Source organism: Stomoxys calcitrans, chromosome 4 (assembly GCF_963082655.1).
Source record: "Stomoxys calcitrans chromosome 4, idStoCalc2.1, whole genome shotgun sequence".
Taxonomy (NCBI): Eukaryota; Metazoa; Arthropoda; class Insecta; order Diptera; family Muscidae; genus Stomoxys; species Stomoxys calcitrans.
In genome coordinates this window covers 161,980,930-162,000,330 of record NC_081555.1, presented here as the reverse complement: position 1 = coordinate 162,000,330, position 19,401 = coordinate 161,980,930, and the positions used below count along the sequence as shown (strand labels likewise).

The following is a 19,401-nucleotide window of genomic DNA, read 5'->3' as shown; positions in this document are numbered from 1 at the left end:
TTTTGTATGCTTTTTAGATTCGTCATTGCATGTTGGCACAAATGACGTCACTTGGGATGCGCAAGCCGCTAAATTGTAAAGCCACCCATCAAATACAGAAATATCAACATGAGACGAAGAGAAACGGTATCTACCCCAATCTAGTTTCAAATCGCACGGCAATTTGTCTACCAGCTCATTTAAGAGCATTGGGTCATTTAAATACTCAGAGAGACCCATTGCCTGCATAGTAGTACGATAATTTTGTACAGCGAGAGCAAAATGAATGAGAGTCTCCAATTTTTCTTTTCGAACAGCTGGATGCTCTTTGAGTTTTTTTTGCAGAGTCAGGTGAATTATCTCCGGCCTACCATATAACATGCGCAAAGTCTCCACTGCAAAATTTACAGTAGCGGGTACCATAAGCTTCCCCCTTACGGCCTCCAAAGCCTGCCCTTTCAAACTTTTCTGCAAACGTATTAAATTTTCTTGTTCTGTAAAGCCGCACCTTTCAGTCGATTGCATGTAATTCGTAATGAAAACTGGCCACTCCTCGGGGTTGCCATTAAACACTGGTAAATCTTTGCTAATGACTTGCCGTGCGGCTATTTGGGAAGTGGACAGTGTTATGTCAGCTGTTGAATGAAAAAGAGATTGTGCAGGTATCGAAGATGGCATGTTGCTGTAGTTCATAGAGGGGGCAGCAGGTAGATAACCGTAATGTCCAGACTGATTATGGAATTGTGCATAAGGGATGGAAGCGGAATTATTGTTGCATGAGAACTGGGTTGAAGCGAGATGAGGAAGTGCCTGGGACGGAGGACATGCGAAGGATTGAGAAGGTTGAGAAAATGGAAGACTAAAAGTGGGATTATGTAAAGAATTGCTGACGTTGTTCTGCACGGACTGGGTGTTGTTATTCTGACGCGAACCACCAAATAACGAATTTGAACTATTAAATAGACCTCTTTGATGATTAACTCCAGTCCCTGCACCGTTGAATAAATTCTGGTTGCTTTGATACGCACTGGAAGAATTTGTTAATACGTAACCAGTCTGCGGTGCAACAGCCGGTTGTCTTCTACTAGTTTGTTGACTGTTTTGTATTTCAAAAACTGTCGAACTGCAGGCGCTCGGAACAAACGTACCTTGACTTACAGTGGTTGTGAATTTATTTGGAGCAAGTGTTTGGTTCACAGAGCTTTGAATGGAGAGTGCAGACATTCTACTGACCTGGTCCTGAATTTGTTGTGCGTTCGCCGGTAGTTGAGAGTTAGGGAGAGCAGTTGGCAGACTCTGTGAAGACGATTTCGAGGAAGAGGGGGCAAGCCAACTAACGTGATGTTCCTTGTCAGTAGACTTAACTTTCACAAGCTTAGCCGTAGAGCGAGCTCGCATTATTGGAAGTCGTGCCAAACCAGAGCGTGTGCGAAGGGGTGTAGACGATGTCGTTTTTCTTACCTTAACCTTTCCCTTGGCTGGAGGTGGATCGGCATTTTCATTGGGGGAAACATCTGTCGGCAAGTTTTGTCCGTTTTCAGTTTTATCCTCCGCGCCAGAGGTAGTTGAAGTGGATGGGTCTTGCGCGGTTGATGCTGCAACCGGCGATGAATGCTTATCCAAATGGTTCTCAGCAGCAGTGGGATCCAATGTTTCTTTAGAGTTTGACATAATGAGTATGTTTGAGGTTATGTAGCAGAATGAATCAGCGTGTTTGCAGTCCACTTAAACCTTCAAAGTTGAAGTTGTAGATAAACTCCAAGTATTTTAGTTATGTTGAGGCGCCGATTATCAAAAAAAAGAACGAAAGCGTATTTTCAGCTTATTTATTCAGACAGCTAAAATCTGGAAATTCATTTTATTATTTCAATAATTTGTTACAGGGGTTTTCTTATTACTCTTTCTTTTATACATACACTTGTGCTTTACATTAGGAGCTTATTTTAATCGGTCGCTTTTACATTGACGTCACAGTCTCGATGAATAATTTAATTTTCTTTTCAAGAGATGTTAGACGAAAGAGTGAATGTCTATACGTTTTGCATTCTCTTTCTTCTTCATCATTTTTTTCCGCATATCATGTTGTCAGTGGTGGAGTGTTGTAAAGCGTAGCGTCTGGTTGTCATGATTGACAAGCCAAGCCAGAGTTGTACAATTTTGCACCGCAACAGAGCCATTGCAAGCCCATTTATTTACCAATCTTCCCAAAATTTTGTACAACACCTTCCTCGACGACTACCAAAATATCTGAGAAGATTGCTTGAAATCGGTTCAGATTTGGATATAGCTCCCATATATATGTTCGTCCGATTTGCAGAAATATTGCAATAAAATGGTCTTTTGTAAATCTATTCTCTCAAAATTTGGCAGGAAGGATTTTTTCTTGACTCTCGACATTACTGATGAATTTCATGGAAATCGGTTCAGATTTACATATAGATTTTTAACTTCTGGAGTCACAGCAAGCGCATTTATTGACCCATCTTGACAAAATTTTGCAAAACGCTTTCCTCGACAATTGCCACAGTATCTGAGAAGTTTGCTCGAAATCGGTTCAGATATAGGTATAGCTCCCATATATATGTTTGTCCGATTTTGAGAAATATTGCAAGAAAGTGATCAGTTTTAAACGGATTTTTTCGAAATTTTGCAGGAAAATTTTTCTTATGACTTGCTTTAGAAAAAAGAGTAAAAAAAGTATATTTGATTAAAGTTCATTCTAAGTTTTATTAACAATGCATTTACTTTCTTTTAAAAAATCCGCAATTACTTTTTGGGCAACCCAATATATGTATTAATATCAATTTCGCCCTGAATCTTAATAATTCACAAAAATTCTTTCAAATTTGTTAGTTCAACATTTGTTTAGTATCGATATTACTGGTGAATTTCGTAGAAATCGGCCTAGATTTAGATATAGCTGTCATATATGTTTATAGCCAGATTTTCACCCCAAGAGCTACTGCAAGCACTTTGTTTGACCAATCTTGCCAAAATTTTGCACAACGCTTTCCTCGATGACTACCACATTATCTGAGAAGTTTGCTCGAAATCGGTTTAGAATTAGATATAGCTCCTATATATTGGGTTGTCCAAAAAGTAATTGCGAATTTTTCATATAGTCGGCGTTGACAAATTTTTTCACAGCTTGTGACTCTGTAATTGCATTATTTCTTCTGTCAGTTATCAGCTGTTACTTTTAGCTTGCTTTAGAAAAAAAGTGCAAAAAAAGTATATTTGATTAAAGTTCATTCTAAGTTTTATTAAAAATGCATTTACTTTCTTTTAAAAAATCCGCAATTACTTTTTGGGCAACCCAATGTATGTTTTTACATCAATTTGGCCCTGAATCTTAATAATTCACAAAAATTCTTTCAAATTTGTTAGTTCAACATTTGTTTAGTATATTTGCCATTTCGAAGAAGTATTTAAAATACCAACTTTAAGGCCAACTTCCAACTTTCATGCACTCCCTCACATAGGCCATTGAAATCATATTCACAGGACATAGTAGTCTTCAGATGGATGTAATAAACATTTATTTTATTGTTACGACACATATAAACGGGTCTTTAGAAGAGGTGTTGACAAAATAGTATGCCACTCTTCAGGCAGCAGCAGCATCCTCACCAGCACTCAGTCACATGCCTTTCTCACCCTCACTCCCATTCACCCTTGCTTCAAGTGTTTTTGGGGGGATTTTGCTTTTGTTGTTGTTGTGTGTGTGTGTGCATGTTTCATTTTAGCTTCAATAGATGTCGATTGGCCTGGAATTCCATAGAGTTTTGCTTTCCTTAACTTCCAATAAGAATTCAATTAAAAACTCGGAAAAAGTGTGGTGTTGATACATTTACGCTTAACATTTGCTTTTGGGGCCGCCTGCTTTTGGTGTGCCACAATTTCATTTCGTTTGGTTTGTTGTGCCTCCAGAAGCACCCAATGCTGATGGTATGGTATCGGTGGTAGTTTTTTTACCACAAAGACATATATTTATGATATGAATAAGAAGTGGCAGTGGTGGGCATATGTGAACCGAGTATAAATAAAATATGAATAGTTTCCATTGGAGTTGACTTGTGGAGATCTCCACAGAGAAACGATTTGAACCAATCAGTTAGGCAGATAATGTTATAATACTTCTTGGAAGGTGGGGGTTGATCTCTCAAAGTGAAGGAAGTAGGGATTTAAAGATAGAAAAAATCAATTCGAGTAATCAACTTTTTTCAATTGCATAAAAGTCAACTTTTCGATATTTGTAAAATCGAGTATTTTTCGTAAAAAATCTAAGGAATTTAGCAGCAAATTCCAATTATATTTCGACATGCTTAATCTTCGGCAAAGATTTGAAAAGGCTCTTTTGCCTGTCCCAAATTTTACCAAAGTTGGGAAAACTTTGGTCTTTTAGGAATCTACAGTAGTTGCTCTGCAAATCAAAATTTTGGTTTTCCGCCAACATTTTGGTCCTATCCATCCAAGTCAGATGTTGTGGATAACATATCAGTGCAAAGTTGCACTGCTAAGTTATCGGTAGCATGCTATAACAGGTAATAAAAAACGATTAACGGGGTGATTTGCACTAGGCTAGGTTCAAGTGGCAGTCTGCCATTAGACTCACTTAGATGTTTTCATCCATTGTGACACCACAGGAACAGAAAAAGGAAGATGCCTTCTAGTTCGTACCGTTGAACCATCCAGATCGCTTTAAAAAGCCCAATAACTTGTGATTGTTCTTATCCGTCAAATCAGACAGGTTCTCAAATAAATGAGAACCTAAAGTGGAACTCCTTCTGACTGCTATTGCTGTACAAATACAGAAATTCGTTGCTGGCAACCTTCAGTCTGTCAGCATGTTTTCCGATTAGACAGTGATCTGTCATGACGGACACAATGACTGAGACGTCTGTTCTAGCCAATGACAGCAAAGCAGTAGACCTTTTCAAGTCTAGATTAGGCCACATAATTTTGGAGTGCTCACAGCCCACTCTTTGTGACCATCTATCATTCATTGTCCTGGTCTTAGCTAACATGTCGCTAGAGGCATACCCACAGATTCCAGTATCCCTGGAATGTGTAGGGTAGTTCCTAGACTTGCAAGCTCGTCCGCTTTACAATTCCTTGGGATATTGTACAGTGTCCGTAGCCGCCACATGACCACTGCAATTTGGGTACCCACAATGTCCAGAGGCATAAGATGTAGCATTAAATTCAGTGCATCAGATGGTGTCATCCTCAGTGCGGCTTTGATACACAAACAATCCATCCTTTGGATCTGGTTAAGTATTGAGCAGTAGATGGACTTTTGAAGCGCCGTCCACGTAGACCACAACACAACAGCATTATATGTCTGACAACTGCAGTATATATCCAATGCATGACACGCGGTCAAAACCCCCAACTTTTGCCAATGGCTCTCTTGTAGGTGTATAGGACAAGAGTTGCCTTTCCAGCAAAACACCCAGGTATTTTGTGCTTTCTGTAAATGGAACATTCTCCCCACCACCACCAGGTTCCACTGTAGGCAACTTGTATCCTCTGGGGAAAGAACTACTTCTGTCTTGCACGGATTTATGCCTACACCACCTTCGGTAGCTCACTTAGCAGTTGCACGTATAGCTTCCTAAAGTATATCTCTTAGAGTGGTGGGAAACTTTTCCCTAAACGCAATTGTCACGTCATCAGCATACGCGACCATTTTACACCTTTTTCCAGAGACAATAATATACTGCTAATGGCTACATTCTAAAGTAGAGGAGAGTATACCTCGTTGAGGTGTTCCTCTTCTGAACCACCCTTTTAGATCCACACATCCCAAGCCAGCTGTCCATCCATCCATCTTTTATTGGGTTGCCCAAAAAGTAATTGCGGATTTTTTAAAAGAAAGTAAATGCCTTTTTAATAAAACTTAGAATGAACTTTAATCAAATATACTTTTTTTAAACTTTTTTCTAAAGCAAGCTAAAAGTAACAACTGATAACTGACAGGAGAAAAAATGCAATTACAGAGTCACAAGCTGTGAAAAAATTTGTCAACGCCGACTATATGAAAAATCCGCAATTACTTTTTGGGCAACCCAATAGTAAGTAAGTTATTAATAAACTTTCTTACGGCAGAGTTGATGACTAGAAACTCTAACTCCTTCATGATTGACGTCGGTTTTACATTATTGAAGGCACTTTCAATGTCAAGAAATGCTTGTATATACATATATATATTTTTTATTCCCTGACAGCGAGAGAACCCTCTATGTAGCCGACTAGGACGTGAAGGGCTGTTTCAGTGGATTTGCCTTTACTATATGCATGCTGCTGCCACGACAGGCGATCTCCATGTTTCTATCAATCTCTCAAGAGTCTTCAGCATAAAGGATGACATACTAATAGGACAAAAATCTTTCGCCTTCGTATGGTAGGGTTTTCCTGCCTCCATCCCACAGATATATATTACATTCTCAAACAAGCAGAGGGATGGAGACAGCTTGTAATTCAACCGGTGATACATCATCAGGGCCTGGCGACTTAAAAGAATCGAAACATCTGATCGCCAAAAGGATTTTCGCTGGCTCGTACAATCTCTTCTTGGCTTTGTTCGCTCGATGGTAGGAAGGTTTCTTAAGAGCATATTCTCTCTCTTAGTGACTTGTACGCCTAGTTCGGATGTAAAGAGAGAGACTTCCAATATCAAAACGACGCCTCGCAGCAACTTCAATTCATTTTCCAAATGCGCTCGCTATCAAAGTCTTATACCACAGATACACGCAACAGAGGCTGACTCTGTCTTCAAGGTAACTGCCGACTATGTGTTGCAAAATCACTTTCCAATAAAGACAGTCTTTGATGGTTAAAAAAAAAGTCAAGTGAGAAACACGTTTGCCAAAAATTCCACAATGGGTGGAAGAAACCCTAGATCGTACGTCTTTAACTTTTGCAAAAAGGGTATGTGTATGTACATTATAGAATAGAAAATGAGCTTTCCTTTCCCCTTCCTGATCATAACACGGCTAGCGGAGATCCAAGCGATTACGGAATGTATGAACTAATTAGCACTTTACCACATGAGGTCAGCAATTGTGGCATAGAGGACAATGAGATGGCCGACAATTTGCTTTTAGACAACTCGAAACCCCTCTTGGGAACTCAATCCCAGTTCATGGGCGATAGACGCGCATATCAGCATATATCTAGGGAGAGATCCCACAACGACAACATGATTCGTATGCTAAGGGAGAGAGATCAGTACGAACTTTGGCATACACATGGGACTACAGGCACGGTGCGTCTAACAAAGGTTAGGTGCATCACCTTTCCATTAAATTCTGTCCACGAGCTTATTTATCTGCAACAAAGGGAATAACCCAACTTTCCACCACCGTATCAGGGAATGAGTTTTTCAAGAAACGCTTGTGACGACCATAGACTCCTAAAAAGTCCAAATAATGCCTCTGTTCGGACATCTACAAAATAAGTTTCCAGAGTTAGACCGCGATAGGATGTAGAAGACAAGACAATGATCATGGAAAGATCAACTGGAGAAGTTCAGGGGTCCATTAAGGGCTTATATTGGATCGTCTTACAGAATGTCTAAACGAAGCTATTCTGAAAGCATGTCCAGAAAGAACACCGCCGCACAAAAATCAGAGAAAAATCATCTGGGCGATATTTAGGCAACATATGCTGAAGCTGGTTCCCCTAGGGGGCTATCCGGCCCAAAGGAAACTGGAATCCGCTGTGATTATTGTTATAAAGGCAATTGTATTCTGGATTTGATTCTCTTACAGAGTGCCTAAACGAAACCTTTTCCAAAGGCATGCTCAAAACGGGTGCCACAGCGTAAGTTCAAGGTGGAAACGAGGAAAGCAAAGATGAGTTGCTGCGAAATTGTTCCGCACTGGTAAGGCATCTAACCAATTAACTTGCCGAGAAGCCCCTTCACAAAGTGGTGCAAGAGAATGAGACATCTCTCTAACTCAAGGAGTACGCCATGGCGCCCTTCGGGGACATCAAGCGGGCCTTAAACAGCGTGAAGAAAGGTCATTGTTCCCGCTCTAGATCGCACGGGGGCCAGTGAAATCTTCCCAGTGAACAAACTATATGCTATGCGGTAAGATTTTTAATGTAAACTTTGGAGGTAGTGTGATCATAAGGCTGGATAAACAATGTCCTATTGGATCTCAACAAGGATGTCACGAAATTAATCGCGGTGAGCCAAGGCTGGTTTTTATCGAGGATAAGCGAGATCAAGGCAAGATTACTGAGGAGACGTCAAGATTGGTTACGGTAAATGGTTTGGGACAAACACAAAAAAAAATCAGAACTTGTGCTTTTTATTTGGAGATAAGAAATTGAAAGGAATGACGTAAGTCGGAGTCACCAGAGAATTGAAATCCACATGCAACTCTGTCAGGTTTATATTCGGAACTGTACCGTCAAGATTGCCTCGAGTGCAATCCTGAAAAGTAATTGCTGCTTTCGAAACTCAGGAGTCATTTATGTGCTCAGTATAGCGTGGTTTAAGACCTTAAATTTGAGGACAGTTAAGTCGTGGCAGAATATTGAAAATCTCTGAATAAACTTGACAGATGAGATACTAGTCGCGGTGTGTGTTGACGCTCAGAACTACACTCCGAGTAGACACTTAAGAGGGCGTGGACCCTTACTCCTCCAGGGATGCAAACACATGTATCTCATCTCTAGGTCTGGTTTAGGGAATCACACCTTTTCTTTACGCTGTCTACTACATTTGTTTTCTCTCCGACCTCCGAGTCAAGAAACTTGTTGCTTTTATAGGAGAATAACCTAAATATACCACAGTTTTGCCCATTACTGTACAAATTACGCATGTAAAAATGTAGAGAAACTATTGGAGCACATATGGGCAACCTAATACGCACATACTGTTACAAGCTGATAAATTCAGTCGACAAATTTCCCCATTGATGACTTATAAAAATATTTGGTTTTAAAGAAAATAAAGGGACTCCATAGACAACAAACCAATGGACAGACAGACTGAAACAACACTAATAAAGATCTTTGTGTGTTTCACTTCAATGGGATTTGGAACTTCTTGGAGTGTAGGAGCGTCATCTTCTGTTGCTGCTCTCTGAATGAAATAAAAGAGGACACGGATTTTCTTTGCACTTCATAAAATTTTATTATTGCTTTTAAAAAGACAGTCTGTAGAAAAAAAGATGGCATGGATAAACGTAAAAGCATCGATCGATCGACTGACTACTTCCGGTAAACATTTCAAATGGGTATCTAAAAATTCATTCATTCATATAAAATTTCCTGACTGAGGTCAATGCTTAATAATAAGTGGTATAGATAATTAAGAACAAGAAAAAGTGTGCTAAATTCGGCCGGGCCGAATCTTAAATACTACCCTCCACCATGGATCGAATTTGTCAAATTCTTTGAATGACTTTTTCAAATATATATGAGCTATATCAAGGTATTGACCGATATGGACCGTACTTGCCGTACATGTCATAATAAATTATCACCTCAACGGACATAACTAGATCGACTTCAAATGTCATGACGATCAAGAATATATCTTAGACGAATATTTCGAGGTGTTACAAATGGAATGACGAACTTAGTATACCCTATGGTGGAGGGTATAAAAACAAAAGGCTTAGGAAGGGTTGAGGGCTTATAAAACTAATGTATCTTCATTTAAAATTGTCTGGTAACAAAGAAAGCCATCAAAACTATGACCAATGAGGAGCCATAAGCCAAGGCTGAATCACGAGCCAAAGGTATATAAGTGCTATTGGCCTCCAAGAAATTGCAGCCAGCTCCCTCACAGGTATAACAGTTGGCTTCGTTTTTGCACACACCCCTGTCTTGGGCTGAGGACAAGCAACCACGCTGGAATGATTCGGTGTTGTTCTTGTCATCACGGCGTATATAGCACTTGTCGCCCAATTTGTAATTGGGACAAACCACAGGTTTGGCAGTGATGACGGTGGCACAGGTGCTGTTGTAGTCGCCGGAACATTGAAGACAACTAAGACGATGCTGGGGGAAGATGGCTCCATTGCAACCCTCCATGAAACCGCAAATCAAGCATTCCATATTGTTGTTGCAATTGGTGGCTGTGGAATTATCCAAGTCAGTGGCACATCCGCGATAGGTGACACCATCTATGAAGGGTATGAAAGAAGAAAATATTTGAAAAATTTCCTACTTTAAAGGAAAATCGTTCATATTAAACTTACCCTTGACACGAACATAGCATTGTGAGGTAGTATTAGCACACTGCTTGGCCAAGAAGAGCTCGGGATGTGTGGCACATTTGGGATCAGAGGAAGAGTTACATTGCACACAAGAATCTGTTAAAGAAAATAAGAACAATTGAAATTATTCTGGTAAAACAATAATCAGGTAAGATTGTATGGGTTGCCCAAAAAGTAATTGCGGATTTTTTAAAAGAAAGTAAATGCATTTTTAATAAAACTTAGAATGAACTTTAATCAAATATACTTTTTTACACTTTTTTTCTAAAGCAAGCTTAAAGTAACAGCTGATAACTGATAGAAGAAAGAATGCAATTACAGAGTCACAAGCTGTGAAAAAATTTGTCAACGCCGACTATATGAAAAATCCGCAATTACTTTTTGGGCAACCAATAGTACATTGTTATACTACAGGAACAAGAGAAGGTAAATTTCCTTTGAGATTCCAAAGCTAACGATTTCAAAGTGTCTCCTACAAAACTCCTCGATCATTTAATTTAACCTCCATTGTTGTATGGATTGTCATTCTGTTGAATAACAATCAAAACCTCATAACTGTAACACGCTTTAGTGAAAAAACCCGCTTAAGTGAAATATCGTAGCCGCGTCTGATTTTAGACTGCCTAATAACCTAACCTAGAGATACAGAAAATGCGTGTTCGATAAAGCTTAAAAAAAGTTATTCTCAATAACGTTCATTGCTAGAAATGGGTGATAGGAAAATAACCAAAAGCTATTTACCTGGTAAATTGGGTAAATACCCGGGTATTTACCCATTTATACTCAAAAACTGGGTATTTATAATTTTGCAGATATCTTGGGTACAAAAACATTTTTCAAAAATTTTTTAATTATTTCGTATTCCTTATATATAAACCTGATCTTCTAATCTCATGAAATCGGATTTTAGTTATATATAGCCGCTATATAGAGCGATCTCCAGACTTAAAGTCTTGAGGCAATAAATTGGTTATTTTTCATCCGACATCTATGAAATTTGGCACAATGAGTTCTGGTAGACCCCTATTCATTTCTGTGAAGTGCGGTTCAGATCGGACTATATTTGGATATAGCTGCCCTTAGACCGCCCACTCGATTTTCCGATATAGGGTATTGAGGCCATAAAAGATCAATTTATTACCTGTCTTCGATGAAATTTGGCACAGTGTGTTCTGGTAGACCCCTACCCATTCCTGTCAAATATGGTATAGATCAGACCATATTTAGATATAGCTGCCTTATATACCCATCTACCGATATTGTGTAATGAGCCTATAAAAGGAGCATTTTTCAACCTATTTGGATGAAAAGTGGTACGGCGAGTTCAGGTACTCCTCTAAACCTTTTTGTTGAATATCGTCCAGATTATAGTCATATATTTGGATATAGCTCCCATATAGACCGATCTCCTGAAATAGAGTATTGACCCCATAAAATAAACATTTATTGCCTCAAGACTTTAAGTCTAGAGATCGGTTTATATAGCGGCTATTTATAACTAAAGTTCGATTTTATGAAATCAGAAAATCAGGTTTATATACAAGGAATACGAAATCATTAAACAAATTTTGAAAAATGTTTTTATACCCAAGATATGTGCAAAATTATAAATACCCAAAAAGGGTATTTATTGGGCATTTACCCAATACAGATAGGACCATATTTGGATTTGGACAGATCGGACCATACTTGTTTTCACACCTGTATGTTATTTTCTGTATGACCTAAACTTCGTCATAACCTGACGAAGGTGGGTCAATTTAACGCACCACGTTTCCTCAATAAGACGATTTCGATATCTGACAAGGTCAAATACTTAGGTGTGATCTCGGACAGGAAACTGAATTGGAAGTGTCACATTCAGGAGCGTTCTGAAAAGGCTCACAGATGTTGGACACTATGTAGACGGGCCGTAGGCTCGAAATGGAGCCTGAATTCGAGGATAGTCCACTGCCTCTACAGGAGCGTGATTAGGCCAATACTTACTTACGCCTCAGTAGTTTGGTGGACTGCTATGGAGAAAAAGTGCAACATAAGGACCACACAACAGGTTCAGAGAACATGTTGTATTGGCATAGGCGGAGCGATGAGGACCACGCCCACTAGGGCACTGGAGACTATTCTAGATATCCGACCCATTGTCATACAAATTAAGTGTGAGGCAGCCACTGCGGCTATGAGACTTAAGGCGATGGGAGAATGGGAGCAGCTCATACCATCGCGAATCGAAGCGACGATAGGAAACCTGGAAGGAAGGCAAGAGGTTTTCCGATCGGATACCTGAGATGAACCTTGAAGTCGAGTGCGAGGCACTGCTGCCATCGGCACAGTCTTGGATTGACGGAACCCTAGTATTGCCATCTGGAAGATCATGTTACACGGATGGATCAAAGCTAGAGGACAGAGTGGGCCTGGGGGTTTACATTGAAAACCCAGGGACTCAGATCTGTTTTAGACTGTCTGACCATAATACGGTCCTGCAGGCGGAGATCCGGGCGATCACGAAATGCGTGAAGCGGTATGGTGCTAACGCGAGGACGTCGAGTGTGAACATCTTTACCGACATTAAAGTTGTCATAAGAGCAATAACAACCAGGACGGTAAGGTCACGAACAGTCTTGCAGTGTAAGAAGGAGATTAACGGTTACTCTGAGGCTGGCAAAATCCGCATCGTTTGGGTGCCGGGCCATAACGGAGTAAGGGGCAGACGAAAGGCCAGACGATTTGGCGGTGAAGGCCAGAGGACTGCCGTCTATAAACTTGGTTAACCCGAAGCTATTCGGGTCGACGCAGACCGAGTTAAGGGAGTGGGCGACGAATGCGCATGCAACATTGTGGAATAAACGGTCGGTAAGACGGCGAAAATCCTATGGGGGTGATCCAGATCGTTAGAAGACGAGGCTATTATTGAAAGGAAGCAAGAAGGAGGTCAGTATAGCTATTGGTATCATAACGGGACACATAGGACTACGAGCTCACTTATGTAAAATCGGTAAAATCGGTGCAGCAAGTGATAATATGTGTAGGGCATGCGGGGAAGATGATGAGACGTTGGAGCATTTCCTTTGTCATTACCCGGCTTTCGCGTGTAACAAATACCGGTACTTAGGTGGAGACACAATACCAGCTGTGAACCAATTTAGGGTAGTGGTATTGAAAATTGTTAAGGATTTTGTAATTAGCACGGAATTCCTAACTTAACTATCGTTTTTAGAGCGTACTTTATAGTTTTTGGAGCGCACAACAAGCCTATTACTGGCTTAGGTGTATGTCCATAGTGGCATGGGGCGGATTAATATCTGCACCATCTTTTCAACCTAACCTAACCTAAAAATGTGAGCAAATCTGATTTTTTTTATGCATAAAACTGTTAAAGTTGTGAAAAGATACTTTAATCATAAATTTGTGAAAACAATTTAATTTGGGTTTGCTTTCATTCGACTGACAACAAAAACAGCTGCTTTTTTATGTTTTTGACAGAAGGATTAAAACACGCTCTAATCGAAAAAATTAGATGTACTATATTGAAAAGTGATTTTCATGTGTTAGTTTCATTTGTATCACACAACATGTAGATGTGCTAAATTTGACATGTCATAAGACACTTACATACCGTGTAATAGAGCCTTAAGTGATTCAGTAATACATTGTATATGCCCATGGTGACGAAATTAAAAAAATTTCTGTCCCGAAAGTGTGTTCAAATACCCTCAATAAAATGCAATTATTCTAAGGTATGCTTTTGATCGCAAGCATAGTTAGGTTATCATCCGGATGTTTGCTAGATAAGAAAAGCTTTCAGGCATATGACTCAAAGACGCTTAACCATGACTAACATCGATCCTGGTCTTTGGTTATGCAAACAAAACACACATAGGCATACATACCTACAATAATAAAACTAAGCAAATATGTACAATAATTCTAACCCTACCGAAATTGCGTAGATAAACTGTGCTAGCGTATACACAATTAAATGATGGTCTTTATGTCTACGTATTTATGTAAAGAAACATATCGAACACGACGACAATGATGTCAATAGTGTTATCAGCATTTTCGATCAACACCCCTACTACTATGGGTCTCTATTGCTGATAAGATTAAATGCTAAACAAAAGACAGGTTAAGTAATTTATAAATACAACATACAAATATATATTTATATATATACACGTATAAATACACACATACATATGTACATATATTTATTTGATTTTGGTTAGATAGGTTCTGCAATCGACTAAATATGAATAGCCCTCAGTAACGAAAGCGAGAATAATATACCCAAGCACCAAAGATTTATGAATCATTTATCGCTCGAAAACCGTTATTCTAAGAAATAATTTAAGTAAACATCGATAAAATTGTTATGTACAATGTCACACGAAATATTGCCTAGTTCTCACTGGTTTATCCGTCAAACTAAATATGGCAGCTGCAGGAGTTCAAGCGTAATATGTGAATGAGTTATATTTAACAGGGAATTCACTGCCGGCTATTGATGGCGAACTTAAGCACCTTAAAGTTTAAGCGTAATAATGTGAATATGTTATATTTAACTGGGAAATCACTGCCGGCTATTGTTGGCGAACTTAAACACCTCAAAGCAAACGAATTCTTAGTGTAAGGCACCATAAATCGTTATAGTTACACTGGTAGCCTTGCCAAACGTCATATTGGTGGTCCAAAAAAAAAAACATGCAAGAAGACTCGAATTTCAAAAAGCATGCAACATATGTTGAAAAATTATCTTACACTAAAGCAAAAAAAGGGAAACAAACCTTAGGACTTGAAAGAGCAAAGGTGTTGCTGTGTTGCGAATGTTGCGAATGTTGTGAATTTCCGAATATTGTGTTCTCTGAAACATGAGCAATTTTGGTCATCGACCTTAGACGTTCCGTCCAAGAATGGTTAACAAATCAAATCACTTATTTCATCCACATAGTGGACACTATTCTATTTTGGCTATTTTAGAGACCGAAGTAGGTTAGGTTAGGTTGAAAAAAGGGTGCAGATATTAATCCGCCATGGACATACACCTAAGCCAGTTATCGGCTTGTTGTGCGCTCCAAAAACTATAACATAACCTCTAAAAAGTAAATTTTAAGTTAGGAATTCCGTGTAATTTACAAAATCCTTAATTGTTTTCAATACCACTCCCCTAAGTTAGTTCATGTCTGGTATTGTGTCTCCACCTAAGTGCAAGTATCTGTTAGACGCGAAAGCCGGGCAATGACATAGAAAATGCTCCAACGTCTCATCATCTTTCCCGCATGCCCTACACATGATATCACTTGCCGCACCGATTTTACATAAGTGAGCTCGTAGTCCTATGTGTTCCGTTATGATACCAATAGCTATACTAACCTCCTTCATACTTCCTGAGACTCTAAGTCTTCTCACGATCTGGATCCCCCATAGGATTTTCGCCGTCCTACCGACCGTTTCGCTATTCCACAATGTTGCATGCGCATTCGTCGCCCACTCCCTTCACTCAGACTGCGTCGACTCGAAAGGCTTCGGATTAACCAAGTTTATTGATGGCAGTTCTCTGGCCTTCACCGCCAAATCGTGTGCCCTTTCATTTCCCCTTACTCCGTTATGGGCCGATGCGGATTTTGCCATCATCAGGGAAGGCGTTAAGCTCCTTCTTACACTGCAAGACTGTTCGTGACCTTACCGTCCTGGTTGTTATTGCTATTATGGCAATTTTACTGTCGGTAAAGATGTTCACACTCGACGTCCAAGCGTTAGCACCACACCAGTTCACGCATTCCGTGATCGCTCGGATCTCCACCTGCAGGATAGCATTATGGTCAGGTAGTCTAAAACTCATCTCAGTCCCTGAGTTCTCAGTGTAGACCCCCGGGCCAACTCTGTCCTCTAGCTTTGATCCATCCGTGTAACATGATCTACCAGATGGCAACATTAGGGTTCCGTCAATCCAAGATTGTACCGATGGCAGCAGTGCCTCGCACTCGACTTCATGGTTCATCTCAGGTATCCGATCGGAAACCTCTTCCCTTCCTTCCAGGTTTACTATAGTCGCTTCGATTATACCGCGATGGTATGAGCTGCTCCCATTCTCAATTCATTCTTCCATCGCCTTAAGTCTCATAGCCACAGTGGCTGCCTCACACTTAATCTGTATGTCAATGGGTCGGATATCTAGAATAGTCTCCAGTGGGCGTGTTCCTCATCGCTCCGCCTATGCCAAGACAACATGTTCTCTGAATCTCATTTTTAGCTTAATGACACAATATTTGTTATTGGTCAAGCAAAAATTCACATGTGATTCACGAATCAACAATTCATCCGGAAAAAAATAACTGTTTACAGCGGTTTGCATGCCGGCGGCACCATTGGGCCATACTTCTTCGTCCACGTCACGTTACCTTGAACGGTCAACACTACCGCACCATGCTCACTGGTTATTTTTATCCACAATTAGATGATATGGACCTGTAAGACATGTGGTTTCAACAGACGGGTGCCACAAGCCACACAGCACACCTTACAACGATTAATTGAAGAGTAACTCAAGAAATGGCCCAGTCGATTGTGGGCCTCGTTCGTGCGATTTAACGCCTCTAGACTATTTTCTTTGGGACCACGTCTAGTCATTGACCTATGCCAACATGCTGACGATGTTGGAAGAGAACAGTCAATATTGTACGGGAAATAGCAACCGTTTGTATGGGAGCTATATCCAAGTCTGATCCGACCAAATGGTCCTTTTTGCAATACCCAATGATGTACATGAAAAAAGACGAACACGTACACTGAGCCTTAAGGTAGATCTACATGATCTAGAGCGTGAGGTTCAGAACAACAAGAGAGACCTCTAGATCAAGCAGCATATCAAGCAGGTCTAGACAACATTTATTCAGACACGGTGGCAGATGAAGTAAATGGCTACCGGGTGAATGTAATCCTTGGAGAACGACCGCCTTCCATTGCACCTGCAGAAATTTACCTCCCCGGGCAAACCAGAGTAGTTCTGGCTGAATTACGTTCCGGCAGATGCAACCGCCTCAACAACTACAGAGCAAGGATTGATGCCGACGTGCAGGGTGTATGTCCCGATTGTAACCAGAGACCGCACGATATACGTCACCCGTTTAACTGCCCATCCAGACACACTCGACTCAGACCCAGATCCCTGTGGACGCACCCCATCTTAGTCGCAAAGTTCCTGGGTCTTGACACTCAACAGAATCAAGCTGACGAAAGATAGAACACAACAAACTGCTACAACAACCGCAAAAACCTACATCAAAAAGAAGTATAGAGCGGATATCTTTAAGTGTTCCACCGCTGTTGTGATTTTCACAGCCAGACGGACATGGCTAGATCGACCAAGAATGCCAATATGATCAAGAATGTATATCAATCAATATTTCGAGGTATTATACAAACTGAATGAGTGGTATGAGTAGTATTAACCCTCCCTCCCTCCTATGGTGGTGGGTAGGCAAATATTGTTTGAAATGGTAACGCTGGCTTTCAGCTACCCTGTATATAGTTCTCATATATGCTGATCTGGCATTGTAACATCTTGAGGACCTATGTTCATCGACACAATTAATGACCGTTATGTCCTCCAGTATCCATGCCAAACATGGTTCGAACTTTTTACTGTTCCTCTTTCATAATCCACTTCGTTTTTCTGCCATTTTTTCTGTCTTCCACACTGTTATCAGCCAACTGATTACAATTTATATAGTTTTGTTATTGGACAAATCCCCGAAAGGGCAACAACAATATTCTGTATCTAAAATTGTGTTAAAAATATTCGAAATAATATTTACTGCATTGAACTTTGTACTTGGTGTGGAATCAGAAATATTAATGGAATAATACTTCCGATCGATAAGGAAAACTTTTACTAAAACATTATGAAATAAAAAATTTTCATCCAAAATGTTTATAGAGAAACTCAAAAATTCACAAAGAATCACATTGAAATATATCGATTATAATAAACACACACTTTTCCATTTCCAACTCTACAATATTTTCAATAGTTTGTTTGTTTTTCAGTTTTTTAATATTGCTTATAACTTAATCCAATTATTTCTTAAAGTTTTTTTTTTTTTTTTTCATTATTACCGGAATGCACATAGGCCAAATAGACAATAAACACTACACCAATTGAGAGTAAGAAACGCATTTTGATTTTATTTTTCCTCGAACTCGGTGTTATACAACGATGCGATCGGTGTTATACAACGAACTGTACAAAAGATCAAATGTTAACTAAAATCCCAATAAGTGAAGTACAACGTTTTCACCTACAATCGGAAGGCAATCGTTTATGACGACTTTGCCAACCAACAACAAACATTACGTTGTCGATAGATATTGCTAGTTAATCTTATCTTTAGTTTCGGAACAAGCAAGGGGATAGGTGAAGAGCGGTTATCATACCCAAAGAAAACATGTAAAAGCGTACCAAGTTTGGCCGGGCCGAATCTTGGGAACCCACCACCATGGATTCTGCTAAAAATGTATGTAAAATAATTTGAGTTGAAGGGCTTTATTTAATTCTGCATACCAAACTTCTGTCAAAACAGCAAAACTTCAAGCTTCTAGGAACCGAACAAGGATGATCGAGAGACCGGTTTACATGGGAGCTATATGAGATTATAGACCGATTATGGTCGTACTTGTACAGTTGTTGGAAGTCATAACAAAACACTACATGCGAAATTTCAGACAAATCGGATAAAAATTGTGGCTTGTAAGGGCTCAAGAAGTCAAATCGGGCGATCGGTTTATATGGGAGCTATAACAGGTTAAAGACCGATTTGGAACGCACTTGACATAGTTGTTGGAAGTCATAACAAAACACTACATGCGAAATTTCAGACAAATCGCATAAAAATTGTGGCTTGTAAGGATTCAAGAAGTCAAATCGGGAGATCGGGAGATAACAAGTTTTTGACCGATTTGGACCGTACTAGACACAGTTGTTGGAAGTCACTACTAGTAGTAGAACACTACCTGCAAAATTTCAACCAAATCGGACAAAAATTGCGGTTTCCAGGGGCTCAAGAAGTTATTGGGCTGCCCAAAAAGTAATTGCGGTTTTTTCATATAGTCGGCGTTGACAAATTTTTTTAACGGCTTGTGACTCTGTAATTGCATTCATTCTTCTGTCAGTTATCAGCTGTTA

General features: G+C 39.8%; 1 protein-coding gene across 1 annotated transcript; it reads right to left on the bottom strand.

The window, feature by feature from the left end:
* Window positions 1-9,100: 9,100 nt before the first annotated feature.
* Window positions 9,101-18,478, bottom strand: LOC106087833 (uncharacterized). Its single transcript, XM_013253009.2, has 3 exons — window positions 18,336-18,478; window positions 10,203-10,316; window positions 9,101-10,127 (listed from the first exon to the last, which is right to left on the bottom strand). The coding sequence occupies exons 1-3, from the start codon at window positions 18,394-18,396 to the stop codon at window positions 9,658-9,660; spliced, it is 645 nt and encodes a 214-aa protein (XP_013108463.2). The 5' UTR covers window positions 18,397-18,478; the 3' UTR covers window positions 9,101-9,657.
* Between the last annotated feature and the right edge of the window lie 923 nt (window positions 18,479-19,401).